At 57.0% G+C, this 27,326-nt stretch overlaps 4 protein-coding genes across 9 annotated transcripts; all 4 read right to left on the bottom strand.

Annotated features, from left to right (window-relative positions):
• Positions 1-317: 317 nt before the first annotated feature.
• C7H19orf67 (chromosome 7 C19orf67 homolog) lies at positions 318-3,805 on the bottom strand. Of its 5 annotated transcripts, none has more exons than XM_086408859.1 (6): positions 2,937-3,805; positions 2,120-2,264; positions 1,900-2,000; positions 1,628-1,813; positions 1,140-1,274; positions 318-700 (listed from the first exon to the last, which is right to left on the bottom strand). In XM_086408859.1, the coding sequence occupies exons 1-6, from the start codon at positions 3,272-3,274 to the stop codon at positions 526-528; spliced, it is 1,080 nt and encodes a 359-aa protein (XP_086264985.1). In that variant the 5' UTR covers positions 3,275-3,805; the 3' UTR covers positions 318-525. The 5 variants fall into 5 exon arrangements, with proteins under 5 accessions (XP_086264985.1, XP_086264986.1, XP_086264987.1 ...); XM_086408860.1 differs by having other exon boundaries at positions 2,120-2,261; XM_086408861.1 differs by lacking the exon at positions 1,140-1,274.
• A 688-nt stretch (positions 3,806-4,493) lies between these two features.
• On the bottom strand, positions 4,494-7,657 carry SAMD1 (sterile alpha motif domain containing 1). Of its 2 annotated transcripts, none has more exons than XR_015166632.1 (5): positions 6,468-7,555; positions 5,755-6,049; positions 5,569-5,687; positions 5,346-5,457; positions 4,494-5,244 (listed from the first exon to the last, which is right to left on the bottom strand). XR_015166632.1 is itself a non-coding variant. In XM_086408858.1 (5 exons), exons 1-5 carry the CDS (start codon positions 7,410-7,412, stop codon positions 5,086-5,088), a joined length of 1,608 nt encoding a protein of 535 aa, XP_086264984.1. In that variant the 5' UTR covers positions 7,413-7,657; the 3' UTR covers positions 4,494-5,085. The 2 variants fall into 2 exon arrangements, 1 of the variants encoding a protein (XP_086264984.1); XM_086408858.1 differs by having other exon boundaries at positions 5,569-5,665; positions 6,468-7,657.
• A 1,364-nt stretch (positions 7,658-9,021) lies between these two features.
• Positions 9,022-26,615, bottom strand: PRKACA (protein kinase cAMP-activated catalytic subunit alpha). Its single transcript, XM_086408864.1, has 10 exons — positions 26,377-26,615; positions 18,586-18,647; positions 18,009-18,137; positions 15,650-15,748; positions 14,566-14,648; positions 13,421-13,547; positions 13,233-13,328; positions 13,010-13,132; positions 10,808-10,972; positions 9,022-10,238 (listed from the first exon to the last, which is right to left on the bottom strand). The coding sequence occupies exons 1-10, from the start codon at positions 26,420-26,422 to the stop codon at positions 10,113-10,115; spliced, it is 1,056 nt and encodes a 351-aa protein (XP_086264990.1). The 5' UTR covers positions 26,423-26,615; the 3' UTR covers positions 9,022-10,112.
• SMIM46 (small integral membrane protein 46) lies at positions 18,622-21,261 on the bottom strand. Its single transcript, XM_086408869.1, has 2 exons — positions 21,015-21,261; positions 18,622-18,647 (listed from the first exon to the last, which is right to left on the bottom strand). Exon 1 carries the CDS (start codon positions 21,259-21,261, stop codon positions 21,109-21,111), a length of 153 nt encoding a protein of 50 aa, XP_086264995.1. The 3' UTR covers positions 18,622-18,647; positions 21,015-21,108.
• Positions 26,616-27,326: the final 711 nt, after the last annotated feature.

Below are 27,326 nucleotides of genomic sequence, written 5' to 3'. Positions count from 1 at the left end.
TTTGGTACAGGGAAATAATTTCCGGGTCAAAACATGCGAGTGGGCGTAGCCCTGCGTTCCTTCTCACAGTGGGCGTTGAATTTCCTCGCTACCCAAAACTTGCGGTTATCTGGGTTCCGGTTGTTGACAGGAGCCGCTACTTCCCTTTTTGCTTCGTACCAGCCCCCTACGCATGCTCTGAGCTCCTGTTGGCCAGTCGGCGGACCACAGTTTTGTTTCCATAAGACTACATTACCCAGAAGGCCACAGCGAGTGGGCGGGGCCTCCTCTCCCCGGGAGGGAGGGGAGCGGCGCACCGAGTGGACGCTGAGCCTGTGACCTCTTTCTTTCTTTTATTTAACACAAAACTGGTGTGTTCATAAGCAGGGCTCCGCGGCCGGGCCGGATCCAGTGCGGACGGGCCAGCTCGGCCTGGCCCCTTGGAAGGCAGGCCGAGCCGCACTAGAAGAACGAGTGAGCCCCTCCCCTACCCCCTCTTCTGGAGTTTGGAACTGTCAAGCTCCAGCTCCCACCCTCTCTCCAGGTTCAAGACTCCTGCGCGGCCCACGCCGCGGGCCCGGCGGCGCTTGGGGGCCGAGACACGCCCGCCTGGCCCGTGAGGATCTGCACCAGCAGGTCGGTGGCCAGCATGTGCGACGGCTCCTCGAAGCCGATGGTCAGCAGCTGCTGGTAGTCCCCGGGCGGCTGCGGGCACAAAATCCTGGGGGCCAGGGACAGACAGGCCAGGACGTGAGCGTCCCCTGCCACTCGGGAGCCCCTCCCCTTGAGCGAAAGGCTGTGGCTGAAAGAGGCTTTGTTTCAGCTGGGGGTGGGAAAGTGGTTTCCTTGTTGATGAGAAACCTAGAGGGTAAGGCTCTGGGAGGCTGAGCAATTTTATCCCTGACCTGGCTGACTGCTCAACGAGCTGTGTGTCCTTCGGCAGGTAACTTAACCTCTCTGAACAGCTGTTTCCTTTGTAAAATGGGGCTAGTAGTATAGACCTCAGTGGGTTGTTACATGAGTCTGCATAAACGCTTTTCAGGGCACAATAAAATTAATTATTATCAATGGTAACAGTGTTGAGGAAGGCAGATGGTCTCTGGTTGGTTTCTGTCCCTCCCTCCAGATCCCACCCACCTTACCATTGCCCTCGCTCCTACCATGAATAAAGGTCATCCTCGGCTGGTCCTAGGGGCATCCATCGGCCGATGGACCACAGCTTCTGAATCTGGGGGCAGGAATTGGCAGGACTCTTGCCTGTGTCTTCCCATGTATCTCTATAGCATAGGAAGTAGCTGGGAGGGGAAGGGGCAGCAATGAAAAGTGAGCAGTGAGTAGTTTCTTGTTCTTCTGTTTGAGGGCTTTAATTTTAGAGGTAAAGTGGAAACTCATTAAAAGGTGCCTTCAGGTTCTCAGGTAGGCATGTGACAATACTGAGGCCTTTTCTCCCTGTCAGCCTACTTTTTTAAGATAAGTACTTCTATTTTGATGGGGGCATCTATATATGTATGTATATTTAAGGTGAGGATGACCTTGCAAAGATTCTTGAATTCCTGCTTGGCTTTCCACTTTGGTGGTGGTTCAGTGGCCCAAACTGGCATTCTCCCATAGCGAGGGGGAGGACTTGGATTCTGATAAGGGGACTCACTAATCCACGTGGGAATCTTGCTCCCGGCTGCTGGGCTCTGGGGTGGTTTCCAGGTTCCAGCGCATCTTCTTATAGAGGTATCGGGGGAAGCGGCTGGCGGTGTAGGCGGCAGGGGCACAGTATCTGAAGATGGACACCTCGTGGGAAGGACTGATGGTGAACCTCCCGCAGAAGAAACAAGAGATGCTGGCAGGAGATTCAAGAGTAGGGAATGAGGCTATGCTCTGGGCTCCTCCACCCCTGACCCCAAGCCAAATCTCTTATGCTTTTACCTTAGGGGGTCAGTCTCCTCCAAGTTCACGAACCCAAATGAGGCATACATTAGGACCAGCTGTTCCAGGCGAAGAGTGAGTTGTTGGGAGATCTCCAGCAGCTGTATGGAAGAGGGGGCATAATGAGATTAGTTGGCCTTCCAGGAGCATCCTCCCCATCCCCCAGGCCTGAGGGATGTGAAAGGGGCATCAGGGTCTGGGAAACCTGCTCCACACACACCCCCTTTCGGATCAGCTCCTGCAGGGCTCCATAGACGGGGGGCACGCTCCGAGCAGCTGCCTCCAGGTACAGGAAGTAGGGCTCACACATCTGCAAGAAGGTGGGCATGGCCTTTGCCAACTGTTCCTTCTGCACTCGGTCCCTGCTGAAGGGAGAAGCGGGCCTTTGCCTGAGTCCTTGGCTCCCCCACCAATTTCTCCTATTCTACTCACCCCTCCCACCTGTATCCCTGGCCTGGATTCCCACTACGAACAAACTCCTGCAGTGTCAGGCCTTTCTCAGAGGACCTTTCAGGACCACCATCATCAAAGACATGTGAAACACTTGTTAAAATGCAGACACCTGAGTCCCACGTCTGACTTTGACCTACTCCTGTTCCCTGGGTGAAGCTCAGAAATCTAGGATTTAAACATCCTCCCAGGGGATTCCAATGGACATTGATCTGTGAGCATCACAGTCCCCCTTCCCTTGGTCTGGGAATCATATTATCCTCTGAGGTCTCACACTGGTAGCCAGCAGGCCAAATCTGGCCCAGATAGGTTTTGTTTAGCCTGCCCAAGGTTCGAAACTTAAGCCAACAGTTAAAAAATGGGAGAAAAGTTCTAGCAGTTTGGCAACCTCAAGAGCCCACATAATAGTCCGCCCTCCCTAACCCCAAATTTCTACACAGTTCTCATAACTCTGAACTTCGGTTGCTAATCAGCTAGTGTCATTTACTTCGTTTAGCTCCCAATGCAAACCTAGTGTATTTCGCCCATTTTGTTAAACCCTCCTCTTTCTCATCCATAGTAGAATCTAGGATTCCGTCGAGCATCACCTGTAGAGCAAGTAGCTCTGGAAATCATCTGCCTTCTTAAGCAGGTAGCAGAGCTGTTCGGTGATGGGGCTGAACATGGCGTCCAACGGCAGGCGAGGAGGGGTGGGCCGGGGGCCTGGGGCCAGACGCTCCGGTGAAGGCGTAGAGGTGGAGACCTCGGGCAGCTGTCCCTGAACACCGTTCTCGGGCTCCGCCTCGGGTGGGTTCCCAGGTCCGCCAGGGGGAGGCGACCACGAGGGGTCTTCGCAGGGCTGTGCCCCAGATTCCAAGTCGTCCCGGGGCGGCGTTTCCCCAGAGCCCGCGGGGAGCGGCCCCACGAACCACTGTTCTGTTGCCATCGTGCGGCAAGAGGCGGGGACCCCCGGAGCTCTTTAAGCCTCCGCTGCTCACATTGGCCGCGGGTTCGACCCCGCCCAGGGTACCTCAGACCTGCCTGGCCTGGGAGCGCGTTCCTCCTCCAGTTCAGCCCAGCCTCGACCTCCCTGCCGGCGCCGCGTGGAAGGAGTTCGCCTCATTTGAATTTCAACACGCCGGAGGGGCGCGCCGCTCTTGCCCGCGCTGCGCGGCAGCGGCGCCCCGCGCACACGCGCGCTCCCGGAACCTGACCGTGGGGTGCGCCTCCGGGGGAGGTGACCTGGGCTGCTGCTGGCGCGGCGGTATCCTGGGGGCGCGGCCTGGGGCCAGCGCATTTCACTCTCGGAGGTGGTTTCCTAGGGAGGAGGATCTTCACCACGCGTCAAACCCCCGGGGTTGCAAGTATAGAAATCAAGGAAGGCCCCGCCCCGCTCGCTGACTCTGACCCCCAGGCCCTGGAATCTGTATTAACAACAAAACCTCATGGAATTGAGAAACTGCATTAAAATTTACTAGGCTCTTGTGATGTAGTAGTTGTCACTATTACTAACAATAAAAATCTTCACTTGGAAAAGATTTTCCCATCTCATGATCTCATCTGATGGCCCAGTCCCTCCTGTCCCTTTTATGAAAAAGACCTTGAGGACTGGAGACCCTACCATGGGCCCAGAACAGGCTTCTGCCCCGCAAGTTGTAGGCTGGATTCTTTGTTAACATGCAAAGGTTATCAGATACAGAGGTCTGAAGCCAAATACATTAATTATACTTAAAGACGCTGGGTAAAGAATGACAGGTGTCCGACCCCACCCTGTGTGACACTGAGCCAGCATCTTTGCAGTGATGAGCCAGTTGCCAGGTCTATAAAGTGGTTTTTTTTTTTTTAATAAGCTTTGTCTCATGGGGCTCGGGTGAGAACCAAGAGAATGCTCATAAAACCTAGAGTTAACTGCTAGTCACTTAACAAATATTTGAGCACCTACTGTGTGCCCAGGGACTATTCTGGGAAAGGAAAGATGGCAGAAGAAACAAATAATCCTGTTCTCCTGGAACAGTTACTGTCAAAATTACAGCCAGCTCTGAGGCAGCACCACTCACTACCTAGTCTCCCTCCTCATACACCTTTGTCCTAAACCGAAGACTCCTAGGGGGCCGGGGTGGCTCTTCTCCTCCCCAGACTACTTTCATGAAATGGACTCCATGCCATTTTCTTCTTCTCTCTTTTTTTAAAATTTTATTTAAAAAACCTTCGGTGCAATATTAAAAAGCAATACGGCCAGCTGGAGCGACAATGAACAGAAAGAAAAGGGGAGGACGGATAGGGAAGATCCAGGGACCCCTTTCCCAGCTGCTACCAGGGGCTGGAGGCCAGGGCCAGACTGTGGAGGGGCCTGGGTGGTGGGGGAGAGAGGAAAGGCCACCCACCAAAATGAACAGGCAGAATAAAACACTGATATAGGAAATATCTGGCTGAACTGAAGAGGATCTAGGGAAGATGGGAAGCCCCCATTTTCTTCCCCCAAAATGTCCTAGACTGGGTTGGCCGGGGCAGGGAGGGGTTGGCCTCCTGGGGTGAAAGGAATAAGCCCTGTTCCACCCCATACTCCTTTGTCAGGGAGTACAGGATGTGCCCGGGGGCCAGAGGCGTGTATATTGGGGGAAAGGTGAGTAGGAATGCCCCCTCATTAGAATCTGTTAGGAGGCCTGAGGGCGTTCCTGGTCCAGCTCCCAGACTCTTGGGGGTCTTGGGTGAGATGGAGACTGGAGTGGGTCGGGGCAGGGGTGTGAGGCTGGGCGCTCAGCCTAGAAAGCCGTCGGGATCGTCCTCCTCAAAGTGGCCTTGCTGCAGCACCTTGATGTGGTGCTCGTAGATTTTCAGGGCTGGGCCGAGGCGGATGGACAGGCCTGTCAGCACGTCTGTGCGTTGCATGAGCAGCAAAGACTTGCCATCGATTTCCTGGGTGGGACAGAGGAGAAAGGTAGAGAGAGAGCAGGGTCAGAATACACCCCCACTAAGACCCTGAAACCCTGGGGCTAAGTTGAGGAGGCGAAACCCACCTGTTCTTGGAAAGCTGTGGCCTGCTCTGGGAAGCCAGCCTCGGTGAAGTACTCTACCACATCTGTCACCGTCCACTCCACAGGATCAGCCGGCTTCTCCTTGCGCCCGGAACTGCGTTGGAACAGAGGAAACCAGTTGAGTATTGACGCTCCCCTGGCTCTGTCACACATACCTGGGCAGCACCCCCACCCCCCACCCCGCGTCTCAAACATTGTAACTTACGGACAGCCAAAGGGGGTCCCATCAGCCCCAGGCAGGGCTGGTTTTCCTGGGGGCAAAGGCACGGGGGATGGGGAGTCTGGCCCAGTGGCAGCAGAGGCTGGGAAATAAAAAACAGATGCCTGTGGTTTTGTCTTGGGGCTCGGTTCGTTCCCACCAGCCACTCCCCACCCCCAGAGGGGTCCTTACCTGATCCCCCTTCCTTATTCATGGCGGCCATGGAGAACACTTGACGGGTGCCACTGCCTGGCGCTGGCCCGCGTCCTTCATCCTGGCCCTGGTGGGGTCCACAGGGCGTCCACTCCTTGACCCTCTCCTTGGCACTCTGAGGGCCGCGCTCGCCATTAAGCTGGTGGTGTTGGGGACCTGCAGGACGGTCTCCCTCGGGCACCTCGGAGCCCTCAGACACTTCATCTTCATCATCTTCATCTTCGTCATCTTCATCCTCCTCTTCCTTCTCAAGCACTCGCTCTTCTCCACCCCTCTGGTGCAAGAGAAGGAGGCCCGTAAGGGCAGTAGCTGTTCTAGCCCTGGGCCCGACCCGGGGATCCAGGACCAAGCGGACTGCCTCACCACCACCTTTAATACCAACACGGACTAACTTTTACACATCCACTCCGTGCCAGGCTCTGTGTTAATAAAGCTCTCAGTAGCCAAATCTCACTAAACTCGCTCAACAACCCCAAGAGGTCGCTACTGTTATTAAGTCGCGTTTTACAGCGGAGGAAACTGAGGCTGGCGAAGATCAAGTCACTTGCCAAGGTCACCACCCGCCGAGCCCGCAGGGAAGAAGCGCAAAGCCCCGGCCGCCCGCGGCCCGCTTCCTCCTGGGACTCTCGCCCCGCCACCAACTTCGCCAGCACCTGCCCATCGCACGGCGCCCCCCTCCGTGGCGCGCTCACCTTGCTCCGCGACGCGCGGGCGCTGGCGGCCGGGGGCACCCGCCCGGGCCTGTCCCCGCGGGGCAGCGCGAGCGCTCCGAGACGAGTGCGCTCCAGGCGGCCCCGAGCCGCCGCCTCCTCTTCTAGCAAACCCTGCACGCGGCCGCGGGTCAGGCGGCCGCCGGCGCCGCCGCTACCCCCGAGGTAGCGCACGACTTCCCGCAGGCTCACGGGCCGAGCCGGGCCGCCGGCCCGCGCCGCGCCCCCCTCCGGCGGCTGCTGTGGCTGCGGCGGCGGCGGCGGCGGCTGCTGCTGTGGCTGTGGCGCCGGCGGCAGCGGCGGCTCCCGGGCGGCGACGGCGGGCGGGGGGGCGCGGCGCGGGCCGGCCGGGGGCGCCACTGCCGGAGGAGCGGCAGGCGCGGGCGGCGGCGCGGCCAGGGGCGCGGCCCGCTGCGCGCGGGGGCCCGGTTGCGCGGGGCCGGGCGAGGGGGGCGCTGTGGCGGCAGCAGCGGCGGCCGCGCGGGGCGCCCGGGCCGGGGCGGCGGCGGCGGCGACGGGCGCGGGCGGTGGCGGCGGGGCGGGCGTGGGCGGCGGCGCGGCGGCGGCAGCGGGGCCCCCGCGGGGGGCGCGCGGCGGGGCCGGCGGGGTGGCTCCGCGCCGGGGCGGCTGGACGCGCGCCGCGTTGCGGTACGAGATGCTCCCCTTGTAGCTGACCCGGAGCACGGCGCGTTGCTGGATCAGTTTCTCTAGCTCGGCGCGCGTGCGCTCCGGCTCCGGGCCGTGCCGCCGCCGCACCATCCGGCAGATGCGCTCCAGGTCCGGCCGCGCCTTGCGCGAGCGCAGCGAGTCGATGGTGTCCAGGATCCACTCTTGGTAGTGCGGGGAAGCGGCGGACGACGAGGCAGCGGCCGCCGTGGTGGCGGCCGCCGCCGTCTCCGGCGGGGGTAGGGCCGGGGGCCCCGCCATGCCTCCCGCCCGGCCCGGCTGCACCGTGCGCGCTGCCTCCCTCCCAGCGCGGCGCCCCCCTCCCCGGCACCCCTCCCTCCGCCGCTGCCCGCCTCCTCCGCCTCCCCCCCCGGGGGGCGCAGCGCCTCGGCGGAGCGGCGGCGGCGCTGCTGTTTCTTTGCAAAAAAAAAAAAAAAGAACGAGAGAGAGAGAGGGAGCGAGAGAGAGAGAGAAAAAACAGTGAGAGAGAAAGAAAAGAGAGAAAAAATATGCACACACTCACTCACTCGCACGCACGCACACACAGACCCGCTTCTGCTGGGCGCGCGCGGGGCCGGGGATGCGAGGAGGGAGGAGGGGAGCGCGGCGCGGCCGGCCCCTCCCCGCCGCCGCCGCCGCCGCCGCACGCGCGCCCTGCGCCCGGGACACTCCGGCCCCCCTTCCTTCCCTCCCTCCCTCCTCCCCGCCGCCCGCCTTCCTCCCTCCCACCCCCACGCGCCCGCTTTTAAGGTGGAGCCCGGGCCCCCCGCCCGCCCCCTTTACCCTGCGCTCTCGCTCACTCCGGCTCGCCCCGGCCCCCCCTTACAACTCCCGCGCGCTTTTTAAGGAGGCGCCGCGGAGTTGGCGCCGGGGCGGGGGCGGGGGAAAGCGGCGGGCGGGGGAGGGGGAGGGGAGCGCCGGGGGGAGGGGAGAGGGGGCGGGCGGGGCGGGCGGGCGGTGCTCGGCCGCCCTCCAGCCATTGGGCGCGGGACCCAGACGTCCCCGGCGCCCAGCCCCCCTCTCCACGCCTCCCCGGCGCGCTCCGCTCTCGGGACCGCACTTACCGGGAACTCGCCGCCCGCGGGCCGGGCCACTGCACTAGCCCGGCGCCGCAGGGACCTTCGGACCACCGCCGCCTCCGCGCCCCTTGGGCGTTCTTGGCCCTGCGCGGGGAGGGGGGCGCGCACGGTCTCCACCACCCCATACCCCCCCTGCCAGGGCCGCCCCCGCCGCCGCTCGGCTTCCCGGCGCGCCGGCCCCAGCGTCTCCCTAGAGCTCCCGCCCTTTCGGCCTCTCGTTGGACGCAGAGGGGGTGCGCCTCAGAATGTGGGGACCCCTAATCTTGGGTCAGAGGGCAGTTTGGCGCCCCCTTCTCCAGCAGGGCGGAGGGGAGTGGCGGAATTCCAGCTAAACCCAGCTTTACAAGGACTCCAGGCCAGGTGCTGATCAGCTTGGACGCTGGGGTCCGAAATTCTCTTTCCAACCCCCTGGGGGTGCGTGGGTGGGTGACCGAAGTCAGGAACACTAGCGACACTTTTTTTTAAACAAAACTTTATTGATAATAGTTTTCAAATATGTTTACAACAGCACACTGTTCAAGAGGAAGTTGCGTCCTTCGCAGCACACAGGTTGAATCACCCCCGCGCCCACCCGGGGTCCCACCCCAGGCCTGAGAGCTCCTCCTAGGATGGGGAGAAATGATGAGTGGAACAAATGTGGGGATGAATGGGGTGACTCCCGACTTTTCTATTCAGAGAGAAAAAACCACAAATGGGTGGTGGCAGTGGTGGTGGGGGGGGAGAACCGGTGATTGACAGCTGACAGCTAAGCAGAGGAGGAGCGCCCAAGATGGGGGGTGGAGGGCGGAGGCTGCTGGGTGAATAAAATAAGCAGTCCCTCGCAGGAACCCTGGCCTTGAACCCGGGGGAGGGGGCGCTCTACCTCCTTCTGCGGTGATTGCCTTCCCAATTGACAGGAAGCTGGACATTAAAATCTAGCTGAGAATAAAATCAAGGAGTTTGGGGAGAGTGTTACTGGGAGGGACGACCCTCGGCTCGGGGCTTCCCCTCTTGTCTTTTCAGGGGACGACTCCTCTTTGGCAGGGAGAGGGGCAGCTGCTTTGTCTGGGTCCCGAAGCCCAAGAGTGAAGACAGGTCTGTTGGGAGCAGAACAGAGTAGGGGCTTCCTAAAGGGGCTGAGACCCTTCCAGGCTTGGCAGGGGATCCTGGGGAAGGGATGGGGGGAGGAGGCAGGAGAGATTAGCAGCTTGGGGGAGAGGTTCGAACCCCAGCTCCTTCCTTTACAGTCAGTCTGCTTCCCAGTTTTTGTTTAAAAAAAAAAAAAAGATTTGAAGAGGAGGGGCATGGGAAAGGGTGGGAGAGGAAGGACGGAGGGCGGCATTGGTGGAACTTAAATAAGATTGTAAATTGTATTTTTAAAAAAAATTATACCAAGTGGCCCACTGAACATGTCACTAAAATCTCTCCTTCCCTGGCAGGATTATTCTGAAGGCAAGGCTGGCTTTTCATTCATTCGCCATTACAGAGTGGTGCCTGTCGGGTTTTTTTGGGGGGAGGGGGAGGGGTGGCTGTAGTTAAGTTTGGGCCCCTCTTGCCACACCCTGTCCCTGAAACCAGGGAGACCTGGTCTGACCTGAAGAAGGGAAGAACTGAGAAACTCATTTAAAACAGGCAGAAGTGGGCTGGGGTGGGGGGCTGTGGAAGGAAGGCAAAAGCAGTGGGTGGGGAGGCAGGAGGGCAAAGGGGGTGAGGGGGAGCAGCTGGTGTTTTGACCCAAATACCTGGACTTCCTGCTCCCCCTACCGTGGAGGGTGGGGCTGGGCGGGTTAAATTAGATGCAAGGAACTCTGGGGCCCTCTGGCTGTTCAATCCAACCCTCCCACCCCCCCACCAAAAAAAAAAAAAGGAAAGAAAGAAAACCCATGGGGGCACAGGCACACCCCTAGAACTCAGAAAACTCCTTGCCACACTTCTCATTGATAGAGACTCGGATCTCTTCCTCCTCATAGTCGTCAAAGTTACTTGTGTCCCCAGGGCCTTTAAACTTTGGTATGAAGGGAGCTTCCACCTGGAGAGGGGTCAAGAACCACTCAGACCTCAGCAGTCAACATAATCATCATTACAACAATAAATGTGAATGGGTTAACATTCATAACATAACTTACTTTGACCCAGGCCTGAGCTTAGCATTAGTGTGGACTCATCTTAAAAATCTTATAGAGACTTCCCTAGTGGTCCCGTGGCTACAACTCTGTGCTCCCAAGGCAAGGGGTCCAGGTTTGATCCCTAGTCAAGGAACTAGAGCCCACATGCTGCAACTAACAGTTCACATGCTGCAACTAAAGGCCCAGTGCAGATGAATAAATTAAAAAAAAAAAATTTGATAGCCAACACATTGATGGGCAAATTATTAATACTTTCCAGAGAGAGTAGTCTCCTGCCCAAGGTCACAGAGTGGCCAAATGACTCTGCAACTCTGTTTCTAGACCCCAACTGCTCTAAGTTGCCACATCTAGATTCACCCAGAGCCTGAAGGCTATTTTTAGATTCCCCTTCCCTGTTCATCTCTCCATTGGTAATACTCCTCCCTTCTCCCCAACCCCCCAGAGCACCTGAGGAAGGAAGGGGGTGCCCTACCTTCCTCTGGTAGATGGCAATCCAGTCAGTTGTGGCAAACCACTTGTGGTTCTTGATATCATTGACGCCATTCTTGAGGTTCCCAAAGCGCTTGGTGAGGTCCACTTGTAGGAGGTTGCGCAGCAGATCCTTCAAGTCAGAGCTGAAGTGGGACGGAAACCGCACCTGGCGAGTGGATAACACAGAAAGACTGAGAAAATCCTCTGGAGTTTGGGGAGCCCAGCACACTGCCTTCCTCACCCAACAGTCTTATTGGGTGGAAGACCCCAAACTGGATTGTGTATTGGAATCCCATTTAAAACAGCTTGTTGGGCCCACTGGAGTTTCTGATTCAGGAGATCTGGGTAGGGCCTGAGAGCTTATATTTCTAGCCAGTGCCTGGGCTATGCTGATGCTGCTGGAAAGGGGACCACTTTGAGAACTGCTGCAGCAAGGTAAGAGTTATGATGTTCCCATTTGATTTTTTATTTTTCTGGCCTCACTGTGAGGCTTGTGGGATCTTAGTTCCCTGACCAGGGACTGAACCTGGATCCTTGGCAGTGAAAGCAGAGACTACCTACTGGACTGCTAGGGAATTCCCGAGGTTCCCATTTTACAGAAGAGGAAACTGAGGCTTGGCAGGGTTAAACAGCTTCCCTAAGGTCACACTGAGGAGCAGGACAGGTTGGTTCCATATGTGGGGTCTGATGGACTCCAAAATATGCATCCTTAGCCACAGCTTCTTAAGGCAGCTCTGCTGGGGTTGGGGTACTTCAGAAATATTCATGTTTCAGAGAGAAATAATTGTTTTTCTATTTCTCTCTCTCTGCATAGCTAAGGCTCTTCCATTCTTTAAGGCTCAGTGTAACTCTTCCAGAAACTTCCCCCAAATGCTTTGAGGCTACAGCCTTGTATATAAGTAGTCAGTGGATTTACAGCTGCAAGAACTGACTTCAGCACCGCTCTGCTTCTTACATGCTGTGTGACCTTGGCCACCACCTTAACCTCTCTGGGCCTGTGCCTGCCTCTCTGGCACGGGGCAGATATCCCAAGGCTGCATGAGGGAGATAATCCCACTGCGGGTGCGTGGGAACTGTAAAATGCTACAAAGAAGGGAGTCAAGCTCATCTTCTCTTCTCCCCCTCAGAAACTTCTATGACTTTTTTTCTCCCCACTCTGGGCCATTTTCTTGGCAACCTCTATTCTGCCTTGTGGCAGACACCTCATCTTTCCCTTTTTTAACGACTCCACTTTGTAGTTGGTGACTCTCTTAAACCTCCCTGAGAGCCAAGTGGCTTGATTCCCCAGTTCTGAGATGGATGAGACTCAGAGAAGCACAGATATTGGCTTGAGGTTTCAAAGTTGATGGATGGCAGAGCTGGGACTTAGAACCAGGTCTGCCCACCGAGGCTGAGCTGGGAGCCACTTCCACCACTTTCTGAGCCAGGTGGAGGGATGGCTGGTCCTCCAGGGGAGGTGGGTGAACCGAAGGCAGACTTGGGGTTCCCAGCCTCTTTCGGGACAACGGTGCTGTGTAATCCTGAACCAGACATGTCCAATCTCTGGGCCTCAGCTTCCTTCTCCCTCACAGTGCTGTACGACCCAGGGGGTGCACGGGGCAGTAGGTACTTAATGCACTCTAGGGCTCTAACAGTTCAGCCACCCCTTACCCACATCCTCCAACCTAGAAAGTCTGCATTTGGGAAACGAGGTGGGGCTATATGTCCTGGGTGACTCCCTGTAGGGCTCTAGGGTAGTGCTTGGGAACTAAACACCCTTGCTTTTCTGATGTCAAACTTATGGAAACTCAGGCTAAGAGGGTCACACAGAGGTGAGATGAGCCTCATGTCAGGCAGGGCAGGCGTTTGAGTGAAGCCTGGGGTTTTGGAAACCCGTGGAGTTTCGGCACTGAAGGTCCAGAGATGAGTGAGGCTGTGTGAAGTGGTGGCCTCAGTGTGGTGGGTGTGTCTGGTATCACCACCTGGCCTGACTTCATCAACTTCTAGATTGTTTTTTTGGTTTTTCTTTGGTTGCCCCTTGAGGTATGCGGGACTTAGTTCCCCAACCCAGGGATCAAACCCAAGCCCCCTGCAGTGGAAGCAAGTGCGGAGTCCTAACCGCTGGGCCATCAAGGAATTCCCGAGATTGTTCTGACAGTGATGAGCAGGGCTCCACAGTGGGCAGGATGGTCTTAGGGCTGAGCCCCCTACATCCGGGCCTCACCTTCCCAGAGACAATCTTCTCGTAGATCTGGATGGGCTGGTCGGCAAAGAAGGGCGGGTAGCCTGCGGCCATTTCGTAGATGAGGACCCCCAGGGCCCACCAGTCCACAGCTTTGTTGTAGCCCTGGAGGGAGAAGGGTGAGGTGCAGGTGTGAGGAGGAGGGTTAGGAGGGGTGCGGGCGGAACAGGCCTCCGGGTGGTGGGAGGGCTTGGGAGGTGCCTACTTTACTCAGGATGATCTCGGGGGCCAAGTACTCGGGGGTCCCACACAAGGTCCAGGTGCGGCCTTTCACACGCTTGGCGAAACCAAAGTCTGTCACCTGCGGGCACAGGACGGGCGGTTGGCTGGGAGGGCGGGAGGGTTCAGGCCGGGGCCGTCTGGGGCTGCCCCCTCGCCCGGCCCAGTGGGCACCTGAATGTAGCCCTGCTGGTCGATGAGGAGGTTCTCTGGCTTCAGGTCCCGGTAGATGAGATCAAGCGAGTGCAGGTACTCAAAGGTCAGGACAATCTGGGCGGCGTAGAAGCGTGCGTGGGGCTCACTGATGGAGATAACAGAGGAGGGGATGGGTGAGTGGGAGTGGCCATACCCGCGGCACCTGCCCACCCTAGAGCAGTCCAGCAGGTGGGCCTGTGGAGCTGCCTCCAGCCTAGGTGATCATGATGCATCAGCAGATGGAGAAGGGGAATGACAACACACTCCAATATTCTTGCCTGGGAAATCCTATGGACAGAGGAGCCTGGCAGGGCTACAGTCCATGGGGTTGCAAAGAGTCAGACACGACCGAAGCGACTAAACAACAAGGAGGTGGATTTGTCAGTTTCTCTTGTGTGAGTACTCTAAGAAGCTAAATAATGAAAAGCCTTATTTTGTGATTAAAAAAAAAAAAGCACCCACAGAGCAACCTTCTTCATCTACAGCCCCAGACTGGAGACAGCCCATGTGTCCATCAGCAGAGGAATGGAATCACAGGTTGCAACAGATTCATACAATGGGATCGGACCCAACACCACCACCAGGACAAATGAGGAATATACCCAACAATGTGGCTGGGTCTCAAAATGATTATGTGAAGCAAGAGAAGAAAGGGACAAAAGAATATGAACGGTGTGAGTCCATTTATATCAAGTCCAGACCCAGACCAAACGCACTTATGGTGTTTGAAAGCCAGAAACGACGTTTGCCTTTGTTGGGCCGGTGATTTGCCTAGAAAGGAATTCGAGGGAATTTTCCAGGATGATGGCTACACACATATGTGCAGCTGTCAAAACTCATGGAACCGGGTTTTGAAAACCTGTGCATTTTATTGTACATAAAATGTATTGCTAAATAAATAAGTAAAATAAAACGAGAGCATAAATTTAAAGGACATAACATCACCCACTCACGGGGTGACACCTAAGTCACTGTGTTTGTTTTGTTTCATGGTAGTTGAGATACTGTAGATTCAGATTCCTCAGCTCAGGGGGAACGAGAACCCACCGGAACCCCGAGAGACCACTTCCAAGGATGATGCCCATGGACAGCCCCAAGGTGGTGGGGTGGGGCGTCGGGCTCACCTGAACCTCCCGATCCGTCGCAGGTGTGAGAACATCTCCCCACCGGGCACGTACTCCATGACCATGTATAAATTTGAGTTGTCCTGCGGGAAGCAGCAAGTGATCAGGGCTCTGCTCCCCAAGCTCCGGGCCCCATCTGCAGGCCTAGTGCCCTGGCCCGGCAGGTGTTCAGAAAGTGACAACCACCATCCTGGCTCCCAAGCGGAGCGCGTCCCACGTGCCAGGCGCTGTGCTCACCAGTTACCTGTCTCATTTCCTTCTGCCTGAGAGAAACTAGGGGCAGCCGTCATCCTGCTCACGGGGGCCCAAAGTGAGGGCTGGTTAGGGGTACATGAGGGAACTGGCCGGCGTCGGGGCTGCAGTCAGAACTCCATGGTGGCTCATGTCTGTGACTGTCCTGAGCAAGGCTCTTGGGGCCACGGTTTTATCATCTGTCAACTGGGACCAGGATGGGCTACAGAATTTGTGGGGCCCCCCAAATAAAAGTGTGAGGCCCCTTGTTAAAAAACATGATTACAAATTTCAAGAAGGTGGCAGCAGAGGCTTCAACTAAGTGCAGGGCCCTTGTGACTGCAGGGGTCACAGACCCTGAGTGGCCTTTCCCAGCTCTCGCAGTCAAGGCTTAGGATGATGCCCAAAACAGCTCACACAGGGCGCTCATGCTGTGCTTTGAATTGTTATGGCAGCCCCAGGTGGGGACTGCCACGATACCCATTATACAGATGAAGAAACCAAGGCTCAGGGGAGTAAAGTCCCTGGCCAGGGTCACACGGCCAGGAAGAACAGGGCTGGCACTGGAACCCAGGCTGAGTGGCATGGCTTGTGGCCATGTGTCAGGTTCTTGCTATAAACGGAGTGATGATTTTGAGGGACGTTATCCAGACTGAGGGACTAGCCCCAGGTTATCAAGCTAGAGGCTGGCAGGCCCAGTTGAACTTGGGGCTATCAGAGCCCCAGGCTGATTTTCACGCCCCCGCCCCATCAGAGGACAGCCACTGGTGGTGATCAGCCTGGCTCCGGCTCTGGGAACCCAGAGGCTGCACTGCCTGGCAGCGGCCCCGGTCTGCCGCCACTGGAACCCCACCTTGAAGGAGAACTCGAGTTTGACAAGGAACGGAAAGTTGACCGCCTGCAGGATGCGCTTCTCATTCAGGGTGTGCTCAATCTGTTTCAGCTTCACCACCTGCAGGAGTGGGAGGGGAGAGTGGAGAAGACGGGGTGTGAGCGAGTCCTTTCCCTCCTGACCACCCAAAAAAAAAGGAGAGGTGCCAGGGCCGGGCCAGGTCCTTCATCTAGAATTGTATGAGTGGGGACTTCCCTGGTGCTCAAGTGGTGAAGAATCCGCCTGCCAATGCAGGGGACACGGGTTTGATCCCTGGTCTGGGACAATGCCACATGCCATGGGGCAGCTAAACCCATGCATCACAACAAGTGAGCCTGTGAGTCCCAACTACTGAAGCTCACATGCCCTAGAGCCCATGCTCCGCAACAAGAGAAGCCATGGCAATGAGAAACCCGTACACCACATAGCAACTAGAGAGAACTCCCACTCGCCGCAACTGGAGAAAGCCTGTGTGCACTGCACAACAAAGACCCAGTGCAGTCATAAATAAATAAATAAGCTTTGACCTAAAACACACACACACACACACACACACACACACACGCTGTTTTAGTGCCTGGGGACTGTCAAGCCCTGGGCCAGGTGCCTGTCCCCACATGGCATGCAGTCATGCAATTCAGGGCAAGAACACATGAGTCACCAGGCCACAGGGGTCAGAGCCGTGGTGGGGGAAGCTGGGGGCCTGTGGATGCCCAGATAAGGCACCCGGTGAAGTCTGAGGAGTCAGAGAAGGCTTCTTGGAGGAAGGGGCAGCTGAGCTGAAACAGAACATACAAGCAGAAGGGGCACCCAAGGGGTGGGGGGTTTAGAAATACCTTCCTTGCAACTAGAGCGCACCCCTCCCCACAATCCACCTGAACCCAGGGCTAATTCCTCCTCCGCCCTCAGCCATCCCCAGCAGCCGCCTCACACACTGACAGGAATCCTGAGGAGGATGCACTGGGAACATGCATGTCTGGAAGTCCAGATGCAGAGAAGGGAAGTGTGGTGCCCAAGGTCACATGCAGCTAGTCAACCTCAGACCAGCTTGTCACACGCACACAATCTGGCCCCTCGGTCAGCTCTGAGCCCCACTGCAATGGGGCTTCCTCTGCTTTGTTCACAACATCCTCTGGGTCTATACCTGCACTGTCCAGGACAGTCCACACTAGCCACGTATGACTGCTGAGTACTTGAAACCTGGCTGGTTGACTGACAGATGGAGTTTAAAATGCAAAGTATCTTGGGGCTTCCCTGGTGGCTCAGTGGTAAAGAATATGCCTGCCAATGTCGGAGATGTAGGTTTGATCCCTGATCCGGGAAGATCTCACCTGCCTCAGAGCAACTAAGCTCACGTGCCACAACTACTGAGCCTGTGCTCCACAACGAGAGAAGCCCCCGCAATGAGAAGCCTGTGCACCACAACTGGAGTAGCCCCCGCTTGCGACAACCAGAGAAAAGCCTGAGCAGCCACAGAGACTCAGCAGAGCCCAAAAAAGATGTTTTAAACAATAAAAGTCAAAGTATGTAAAATGAAAATTTAAAAACTGATACTCAGTGCAGTTACTGGGCAACTTTCAAGCCTGCTTGGAACAACTTGGGCTGTGTGAACCTGCTTTTTCAACTTGTCTTTTTCTTTTCTTTCTAGTGAAAATGAACCTCCAAACGAAGATGTGTTCTAAGTGTAAAGTACACTCTGGATTTCTAAGACTTAGTATGGAAAAAAAGAATGTAAAGTGTCTCATTAATGATATTTATACACTGGATACATATGTTGAAATGATAATATTGGAGATATACTGACTTAATTACAACACATTGTTAAAATGAATTCCACTTGTATTTTTTTAAAGCTCTTAAAATGAGGGTTCTAGGGAATTCCCTAGTGGTCCAGTGGTTAAGACTCCATGCTCTTATGGCTGAGGGTCTGGGTTCGATCCCTGGTCAGGGAACTAAAATCCCACAAGCCACTTGGGCAAATAAATAAAAATAAAACGAGGAGTCTAGAAAATGTACAACCATTTGTGATATATTTCCTGGACAGTGCTGCAGTAGAGCATTTTGTCTGGCAAAAATATTTACAGAAAGGAGGTCTGTGTAGACATCACTCCCCTCATGCTGGAAAATGCTTGGCTTTCTCGAGACAGGCTAGGTGTCTGATGCCGCATCCATGCTGGGATTGACACTGGTGGCTCCCCGGGAGGGGAAGCTTTCTGAAGGCAGCATGGTACCCTTCCTGCCCCCAGGTCTGGCACGTTATGGAGGTGCTCCAGGCGATGACCACTGCCCAGGCAGAGCCCTGGTAGCCGGGACCCGGGCCGTGTCGCAGGGCCAGACTCACCTTCTGTTTGTCGAGGATCTTCATGGCGTAGTGGTTCCCGGTCTCCATGTGCTTCACCAGCATCACCCGCCCGAAGGAGCCCGTACCCAGGGTCTTGATTCGTTCAAACTGATCCAAGTGGGCTGTGTTCTGCAGGCAGAGGGCTCTGGAGGGTCAGGGACCACCCCAAGCCCTGCAGCTTGCGCGGCCCAAGTTTGGAGCGTCCCCTCTGCCACCAGCAGAGGGGGCCATGGGCACCGGGTGGAGCAAAGCCGGTAAGGACGGGGGCGGAAAAACAAGATGGCAGAGGGCGCATTCCTTAAGGCTGGTGGCAGGGTCCGGATCCAGCCCTGGCCAGGGGCCCAGGAGCTGCTGGCAGCTGCCTGGGGGGGCAGGGGCCGCCCGTTGGAAGGGGGTGGTGGGGTGGAGGAGCCTGGCAATGTGTGATCCGGTGCCCCCATGAGCATCGATGGGGTTAATGAGGGCAGGTGAGGTGCCTCTACAGGGCCCCAAAATCCTAGCCATGTCACCTGGATGTGGTTGGGGGTGAGGGGGCCGTCAGTCACACCTCCCGGGACTCTGTACCCAGGGGGCTTACCTGAGCAGGATTTTCCCATTTTTTAAGAAAATCTTCTTTGGCTTTGGCTAAGAACTCTTTCACTGAAACAAAGAGAGGAAGACAGTGAGGTGAAGACCCCATGTTGCTGGCATGGGCCCAGGCTATTCCTGGGGAGATGCTGATTTGTGCTAAAGTGGGGTGCAGTCGCCTTAACCTAGAGCCTGACCTTCTCCCTGTGCCTTTGGGTGTCCTGGCTGAGTCTGAGGGTAATCCTGGGTGGGTGGCGGGGCCTGATCTGGGCTGGGGTATGGGGCCTCTTTACTACAGACAGCTGGGGTCCAGTCTCAACTCTGTCTACAATGGGGGACAGGGCGACTTGGGGGGTTACTCTTGGTGGGGGGACAGAGAACAGTGCCCGGGCCAGCCCACCCCCACTCGCCCCAGTTTTGACCGACATTCCAGGGCCAGGGACGACGCCAGCTGAGGTATTTATAGCCTCTGGATTTGGCGGCTCCTCTGGTCCCTTCTCTGGGGAGGCCGGCCCGGGTGGAGGCCTCTGGGGCTCGGGTAGCAGGCGCCCTTGGGGGGTTCAGCTGTTGCCTTGGCCCCCAGCTGGCTCCATTCCCGCCTTTGCCAATGGAGGGCCCCTGGCTCCTGAGCCGCTTCAGAGAAAGCCTCGCCTGATGCCTGCCCCCTACAGGCCCCTCAGCAGCCCCAGGTGAACGCTACCATCCAGCTAGCATTGAAAATTCCCTGTGGACCCTGGGCTTGCTACTTTGTGTCCACTCTCTCCTCTGGTGCACTTGCCCCCCACATTCCTTTTATCTGTTCTTCTCATTCACCACCCCCCTGAACTGAAGCCTGAAAACAGGCATTCCCACCAGTGTGGAGCAGCACCCCGGCAAAGTAGGTAGGGGCCAGGACTCTGGGATAAGATCAAGTTCAGCTCCTGACCTGGTCCCTAAGGAGCTGTGTGACTGACCTCTGGGCCTCAGTTTTCCTTATCCGTAAACTGGGGATAATAATCGTAATGACCCAGTAGGGTAGTTGTAGGGACTAAAGGAGTTAATCTTGGCAAAGGGGGTTTGGATGGTGGCTGGCACAGGGTGTAAGTGCTATGTAAATGTCAGCTATTAATCTTGCTGTGAAGTATTTTTTAAGTTTTTGGGGCCTCATGGCATGGCAGGCAGAACTTCCCTGATGAAGGATGGGACCCGCGCCCCCTACCTGCAGTGGAAGCGTGGAGTCTTCAGGGAGGTTCCAGTGTATTTTAAAATAGAGGTATAAAATACAGGTAGAGCACTGAATGCTCAGATCTTGAATGCATGGCCTGATGGACTCTAGCAGTATGGACCTGTCCTTGCAACGGCCCACCTGGGGCCAGCCGTGCTGCTGTTCGGGACCCTCTCTGTGTGTCAGCTCTGTGACACACTCAATGCTTTCCACGCTTAACTCCTACACTGATGGCTCAGAGCTGCTATTACTCTTATTGGACAGATGAGAAGACTGGCCTCTGACCACTTTCCAGACAGTCCCTCACACCCACGAGATTAAGTGCTTTGTTTCTGACGGGTCCCAGGGCACCAGGGTGGCCCACGGACAGAGCTATCCTCAACCCTGATGTCCCTGGGACGGTTGCCACCCTGAGAGGGTCCTGCACACTTGTACTTTGGCTTTGCCTGTTATTTGCCTATCTCACCCGTAGGCAGTGCCAGGAATGCCCACAGCCTTGTGGGTAGCCACACCCCTCCCCCCATCAATCCTAAGACTCTCCCTCAGTGTTCCAAGAGAAGAGCCTTCTGTGGGGGGCCACAAGAGTGGCAGATGGAGGACAGATAGTTGGCTAGGAAAGCCCTATGAAGAATGACTGGGCAGAGAGGGAGCAGTCAGGAATGGCCGAGGGTCCTCGCTTGGTATGCCTGGCTGAGCCATCAACTTGTCTGAGAACTCTCCGAGCCTGGGGGCTGCACGGCTTGCAAGGGTTTCACTAGCGGAATCTTTCTTGACATACGACACCTTCCTTGGAAACCTCCAAACGTACACGCTGAATGCTGGATGAAGGTGGGCAGGGGGGCAGGGGGGTGAAGTACCCTCTTGGGACTCTACCGTCATCCACCCAAGAAGGCAGAGAGGAGTGCATTTGAGAGGACTCCAGGAGAAAAGCAGGTCCTGCTTCTTCTTTTCCTCTCAGTTGTCCCTGAGAAATGCCACATCCTGTTTTTTCCCAACGTGGTGGGTCAGCGTCTCTGTCTGTTGGTACCCCACTAAGAGGCTCCACAAGGACACCTTGATCCTGACACAGCCTTGCTCCAACCTTTCCAAAGTGCGGGAGGGACCAGGCTATGTGCGCTCTCATCAGCTTGCCAGATTTGGGGGTGAGGGACAGGGTGTGGCAGTGGCAGGAAGAGAGGGCAGATAAAGAGGAATAATGATGGGGGGAAAACCCAGCCAGGAGTCCCCATACTCACCTCTGCTTCCTGCCTCTTCCAGCAGAGGGTACAAGGGCGGGGAGTGGAGTGGGATGGGGTGATCGGGGGCCCGTCTGCCCGTGGCCAGGGAGGCTCAAGGTGCTGGTTGCGGCTTAGGTGCCCAGAGGGTATGGCGCAGGTAGCCCAGGAGGCGGACAATCAGATGGCCCCAGAGAAGCAGCTGCAGCCACAGCTGGAAGGTGGTCTCTGAGTCCCCATCCCAGCCTCTGCCTGACCCCGGATCCATCCCAGGCCGCCCTGACTCTCCCAGGAACAGGGAAACCAGGAATACAGCAGAGTCTCTGAGCTGAGTTCCTTGGGAGGGCCTGGGGGTGGGGGTGGACAGGGGAGGAGGAGCTGGTTGCTAGGGAAGCGTTTAAAGGTACCTGCTCCCAGCTGGCCAAGGTTGGTAAAGGCCCTCCTTGGCAGCAGGTGGTGGGAAGAGTCTCCTGAGGGTGTCCCTCCTGGCTAGCCTGCCTGCCCTGGGGGCGGGGTGCTAAAGCTAACTTCCTGTTCCAAGGACTTCACTGCTCCCTGCTGCCAGGCCCTGCCTTTCTCAGTGGGTGCTAGACTGCCCAGAGGATGGCATCCAATGTGCCCAGGGCAGTGCCCACTGGGGAGCGGAAGGAGTTAAGGCTCAGGCCCAGGCAGCAGCCGGGGCCTCCCTGGGGGTCAAGGAGGCCCCAGAACTCCATTAATTAGCTGAAAGAGCAGCTGGAGAGAAAGGCGGAGGTGGGGGGGGGGCAGTTACAAACACCCTATCTCCTCCCGCAAGTGCTCTTTGAAGCTAGAGCCCTCAAATTTGGCTACTTTGAGAGAGAAATGGGTAACACTAACTCAGCCCTGCTCCTGTGCAGGGGCGGAGAGGGGCATGGCATCCCGGGATGTCCTTGGCCTCTGTCAAACCTTGCCCTGTGCTTGGCTCTGCTCTCAGCCCAGAAAGTCCAAACCGGAAACGAAACGCTAAACCCAGGGGTGGGGGAGGGGGAGGCAGCTTTGACTATCTTCCTCCTTCTTTCCAGATCCCCAAAAGAAGTGCAGGGTCAGTGGCAGCTACTTATTCCCGGGAGTGCCCGGCAACCTCGGCCCCTGCTGACAACAGGAAGTGCCAGAGAAGGGAAACCCAGCTAGCTGCTGTCTTTGGAGACTGTAGGCCTGGCCTGCTCCTGTTTCCCACAGGAGGGGTACCAGCTTCCATCCTGGTCTGGATTCCATTTGGGCTCACAGGGAAAACAGCCCTCAAAAAGCCAGGGCCCCAGCAGGAGGCAGGATCCCAGCCTCAGATCTCCTCCCCCCTCCAAAAAAAAATCTCAGGACCCTCTGTTCCTTGAAACCTGCTCGTCCTGGAAAGTCTGCGGCAGGAAAGCCAAGCCGTAGGCTAGGCCACCCCCTTGTCTGAGTTGGACCTCAACACTGGACTGGACCACTGCCTAGTACCACCTGGACTCCATCACTGAGCTGGACCAACCCCTACTCTGAGCTGAACCCCATCACTGAGCTGGTCTAACCCACGGCCTGGTCTGGGTCAGATCCCCACTCTGGGTGGATCATTCACCCCACCCCCCACCCCCTTGTCTGAACTAAACCACCGATCTCCACTCAGGGTTGTTTGGAAGGGTTTCCAGGGCCAGTCAGGGGTCCACAGCTTTTTCCTCTCCACTTGCTCCCTAAACTCTACTGTAATCCCTCCTTGATTTGAGGGTCAGAGAGTGCCTGGGAAGTTGCTATAGCAACAGGGCTCAGCCTCACCATCGTTAGGGTTGGAAGCCATCACTCAGTCTTCCTCTCAAAGCACCGGGACTACGGTGGCTGGGAAGGCTCATGAGACCTGCTGCACCAGCTTAGCTGCTCATCACCAGAACCCTGCCTATAGGGGGAGCCAGGGAGTAGTGGGGTGGTGGCAGGAAGAGAAACCCAACCTGGGAGCCAGCGGGTGCAGGGGAGGGGCAGAGAGGACCCTCAAGCTTCTTTAAGCCCAGGTGGACGTAAAGGAAACGTGTCTTGGCAGGACCCTCTTGGGCACCTGTACAACTGCCAACACACAAACGGTGTTTGGCCCTCTCAGGCTTCTGTAGTATGTTACGAGGGCCACAAGTCTTCCCATCTATGGACCTCTTGGGGGCAATTCTCATTCTCAGCACGTGAATCTTCTGGTCTCTGGGAGCTGGGGTAGGGGTTGGGGGAGGTCTGGAGGGCTTCCTTTTACCAGTCCTGTACCTTCTTCCATGGACTAGCTCTTAGGGGTACCTTTTTGGGCAGGGCAGCCAAGGCTGGAGCCCCAGTTGGCACCCGTCCCCAGGGCCTCTTGGGACTACTGCCCTCTCTCAATTCCTCTAGCTTGTTCAGAGCCCTGAGCTTGATCTTGTTTTTCCTCTGCCCTCTTAGCATCTTACCCAGGCTACCACCAGTGGCTTTGGCATCTTTGGGTACAGATTTCCCCCTTCCTTGGTGGCACAGACGATGAAGAATCTGCCTGCAATGCAGGAGACCCGGGTTTGATCCCTGGGTCGGGAAGATCCCCTGGAGAAGGGAATGGCTACCCACTCCGGTATTCTTGCCTGGAGAATCCCATGGACAGAGGAACCTGGCGGGCTACAGTCCATGGGGTGGCAAAGAGTCTGACATGAGTGACTAACACTTTCCCCCACCCCATTCCCGGGCTGGTTCTGAATCCCTGCTTTCTTGAGAGGAGGCCAAGGCTGTCCTGCCCCAGCATGGAGACAGCAGCACAGGGGGCTGCAGGATGCCAAATGGTGCCTACTAAGGTTTGGCACGTTCCTTACTCTAGTTGAGCTGATGTCTGGCAGATAAAAGTCAGGTGCCCCCTGAAGGCTGGCCTGGCTACTTATCCCCACTCCCACCCCATCCTAGTTGTGGGAGAGGGCAAATTTTGTCTAACTCCAACCTCTCAGAATCAGAGCTTTGAAGCAAAGAGGGGCTTCTTTCCTCATCCTCTTCTTCTCCAAGAGCCCCTGCAAATCGCTGGAAGGAAGTACAGCTTAGGGTGTTTCCCAAAGTGTGACCAGGTCCCACTGGCTGGGGATGAACTGATGTTAAGGATATTTTGCCTTTCTAGTTACATTGTATTTTAAGGTGTACCAGAGAGAATATAACTGGTATAGCAATCCCATGATTTCATTTATATTTCTCAGGACGGATCGAAACTTACATCTGAACAAAAGTGAGTCAAAATTTTTATTTCAGTTAACAAAATAGAAGTGAATATAGTGAAAAATCAGGGGGCAGCTTGGAAATGTTTGAGTTGGGAAATTCTGGGGTCCAGGAATTTGGCTGGTAGATGGAAATGGATGTGAATCCTGCTTCTGTGGCATCATCTATGTCAAACTCAGAGAGCTCATTTGTAAAATTCAGGTAACAGCCTGTTATGAAAAATCACTCGAGCAGATAGATCTATGGAGACCATTTAGCCTGGCACATCCTAGCTGCCCAGTAAATAGTGGCTCTATTTTATCCTGATAGTCCCTTCCTGGGTGTCCAGCCTGTACTCTGAATTACCGGTTCCTTCCGGAGCTTCTGATCTTTTTCTTGGGAATCCTTTTCCCTGTGTGGCTTTGCCACCCCACCTCTCTCCACTGCATGTGTTTGATACGCCTTGAAAGTTTTCCAGGACTATGTCATCTCCCCAACTTTCAACTGAGTCACTGAAATATACAACTGCCTGCCTCTACCTTCCACCTCCGGGCCGGCCTCACCTGCTGGGGGCCCGGCCCCTCCCCCTCTGTCTAGTCCCCTCCAAGCTCATGCCCAGACCATTTTTGGTCACTACCCACCTGCTCCTCTGTCATCAAGCGCTCAGCTACAGGCACTTGCCTCCCTGTCCCCCGCCCATCGGTGACATGTCAGGCTTCTCCATGGCTGCTCAGCAGCTATAAGTTCTGCTATTTGAATCTGGGTGGAAATAAAGTTCCCTGGCTTCCATGCTTGGGTCTTTCTGGGAGGGAGCATTCAGGGAACTCAGACACTGGGATCTGAGACAAATAACTGGGAAAGGCATATTTGGATGTGGCCATTCCTTTTCAACTCTATTTCTGGGTAACTGGAAGGGGATCCTAGTTGAGGCCCAACTTTAGGGCTGGAGTGATGACAATTTGAGAGCCAGATGACTTGAGGAAGGAACTCAAGACCATTTCTGAAGGCATTTCCAGATACAGAATCTCTTTCCCTGGCTGGCTGGAAAAGGCCAATATGATTTGGGGGCTGAGGGTGGAAACAGGGCCCCCTCTGGGTGAACCCTGGGGATGATCACAATCTGTCTCTTGGCAAAGCAAGTCATTAGATGTCACCCACTACTCTTCCCAACTGTCATCCCTTGAGTCCTCTTTCTCACCATCCCAGCTCTAGCTGAATGAGCCCTGGTAAACTCACTCTTAATCCCCCACTTTTCATCCCAAGCAGGTAAAGAAGCCTGAGGGACTGGGTGAATGATCAAGCCTCAGTTGTGACACAACCATTTATTGAGGGGCCCGCCAAAGAGCCTAGAGCTCACTGCACAGCAGGAGATGGGAAGGGGCTCTCTGCTGAAACCCCTCACCCCCAAAGCCAAGGAAGAGGACGCATGGAATTCCAGCACGATTGGCTCAAACCTGGCTTTGCAAGCACAGAAGCAGTTCTCTAGGTTCACAAACAGTGTGAGACCCCAGCCGGGGACAGACGCTTGCTTGGAGAAGGAAGCACAAGCAGAGAAGCAGTGACTGACAGGATGAGAGAGGGGCAGAGGGACCCAGAAAGATCCTGTCCCCCATGCCAAGTGACACAGAAGGGAAAAACAATGCTGGAGGTGGCTCTGGGAAATGCTCAAGGGTGGGTTTGAAGGGGGGCTGTGATAAGGTGAAGAGGGGAAGGGCAGGAGAAAGATGGCGGGGGCTGGAGGGGGGAGGGGTGTGGTCACCAAGTGGCCAAGGTCCCTGTCGGGTGGAGGCAGACCCCAGAGCACTCCCAGGCCGGCAGAAGCCTGGGTCGGGGTTCGGCAGTGGGTCTCATCTGTGGAAGAGGTGAGTGAGGAAGTGGGGGATTAGAATCTGCGGAGAGGGACCAGGAAAGTAGGGAGTTGGGTGGTGATAGGGCCCCATGTGGGGGCCCAGCGGTCATACGTGCCATGGGGTGGCAGTGACAGCTGAGGGGGGAGCACAGTCTTTGCAGTGAAGGGGAGGTCTTTGGCAACGGGGTTCCTACGAGGTTTTCTGCGGGCCCTGGGCCCCAACCTTGGACAGGCACGGGGAAGGGGCGCCTGGGGGTAAGCAGAGAGAAATGGGGGGGCGTGGGGGGAGGGGCCAAGCAGTGATGGACAGGGAGGAGGCTGGCAGCGCGAGGCCGGGATCGGGGTCACGGCCCGGGCACTCACCGCTTTCTTGCTCGCTGCCCTTCTTGGCGGCGGCGGCGTTGCCCATCGCGGCGGCGGCGGCGGCCGGGGCCGGTCCCGGAGCTGCGGCGCGGCGGGTGCTGGAGGCGGCCCGCGGCCCCAGAGCACGCTGGGCGGCGGCAGCGGCGGCCCCTCGGGTTGGCTGCGCTGGTTGAGGCGCCGCGACCCCCGCCCAGCCCCTGCTTCCCGCGTCTCTCCGCGCCCTCCCGCCCGGGAACCTCAGCCCAAGTCCGCTGCTGCTGTCCGTGACGCCCCCGCAGCTCGCAGCTCATTGGCCTAGGCCGCCCTGACTGACGGCGCTACGCTGCCATTCATTGGCCCTTCGCGACCCTCCCGCGCTGCCATAGGCTCTCGGCCTCATGACGCGCTCCTAGGACGCTTGGCCACTCGAGCGCTTGCGAGACCCTAACCGGGCGGGCCAACACGTCTGATTGGTGGAGGCTTCCGACAGGGCCCGGGGTCCGCCCAGCGAGGCTGCCAATTCGTGGAGGCGCGCTGTCCCGCAAGCCCCGGCAGAACGTTCAGTGTCAATCCCTGGGTGAGAGGGCGGGGCGGAGGCGCAGTCTGCTGCCCCGGCGCGCCGGCGGACGCTGGCTGGCGGCCGCGCAGCGCTCTGAGGCCCAGGAGGCGGTCCAGGCAGGCGTTCGCCCGGCCCCGTGCGCGCCGCAGTCCCCCGCCCCCGTTCAGTGCGGCAGCGGCTGCGGGCCAGCCAAGGTTGGCGCCTCGGCCCCCCCCCAACCCCAACCCCGGCGCAGCCGCTGTCCACCTGCCAAGCGGGGGAGGGGCGCGGCAGGCGCCGCGGGTCATAGGTCGCCGGGCCGCCGGCCGTCGTCATTCATAAGGCCTGGCGCAGGATAGCAGCACCAGGGTCGGGTCCAGGATGGGACCCTGCTAGAGGAGCTTCAGGAGGATGCTGGGCTCTGGGAGTGGGG

This window comes from Bos grunniens, chromosome 7, assembly GCF_055505025.1.
Source record: "Bos grunniens cultivar Pamir isolate PY7600 chromosome 7, Bosgru_T2T1.0, whole genome shotgun sequence".
Lineage (NCBI taxonomy): Eukaryota > Metazoa > Chordata > Mammalia > Artiodactyla > Bovidae > Bos > Bos grunniens.
The sequence above is the reverse complement of the archived record's forward strand: the minus strand, read 5'-3'. Positions and strand labels throughout refer to the sequence as shown.

Bases quoted from the DNA above. Each gene is read 5' to 3' on its own strand.
- C7H19orf67 (XM_086408859.1), bottom strand. From the start codon at position 3,274: ATGGCAACAGAACAGTGGTTCGTGGGGCCGCTCCCCGCGGGCTCTGGG. The intron at 2,265-2,936 runs GTGATGCTCGAC...TTCTCCCTTCAG, and splicing joins CAGAGCTACTTGCTCTACAG to CAGGGACCGAGTGCAGAAGG. The intron at 1,275-1,627 runs GTGAGTCCCCTT...TTCCCCTCCCAG, and splicing joins CAAGATTCCCACGTGGATTA to CTACTTCCTATGCTATAGAG.
- SAMD1 (XM_086408858.1), bottom strand. From the start codon at position 7,412: ATGGCGGGGCCCCCGGCCCTACCCCCGCCGGAGACGGCGGCGGCCGCC. The intron at 6,050-6,467 runs GTGAGCGCGCCA...CTCTTGCACCAG, and splicing joins CCCGCGCGTCGCGGAGCAAG to AGGGGTGGAGAAGAGCGAGT. The intron at 5,245-5,345 runs GTGGGTTTCGCC...TGTCCCACCCAG, and splicing joins CCACAGCTTTCCAAGAACAG to GAAATCGATGGCAAGTCTTT.
- SMIM46 (XM_086408869.1), bottom strand. From the start codon at position 21,261: ATGGATCCGGGGTCAGGCAGAGGCTGGGATGGGGACTCAGAGACCACC.
- PRKACA (XM_086408864.1), bottom strand. From the start codon at position 26,422: ATGGGCAACGCCGCCGCCGCCAAGAAGGGCAGCGAGCAAGAAAGCG. The intron at 18,138-18,585 runs GTAAGCCCCCTG...CTCTGCCTGCAG, and splicing joins AATGGGAAAATCCTGCTCAG to AACACAGCCCACTTGGATCA. The intron at 13,329-13,420 runs GTGCCCACTGGG...CTGTGCCCGCAG, and splicing joins ACCAGCAGGGCTACATTCAG to GTGACAGACTTTGGTTTCGC.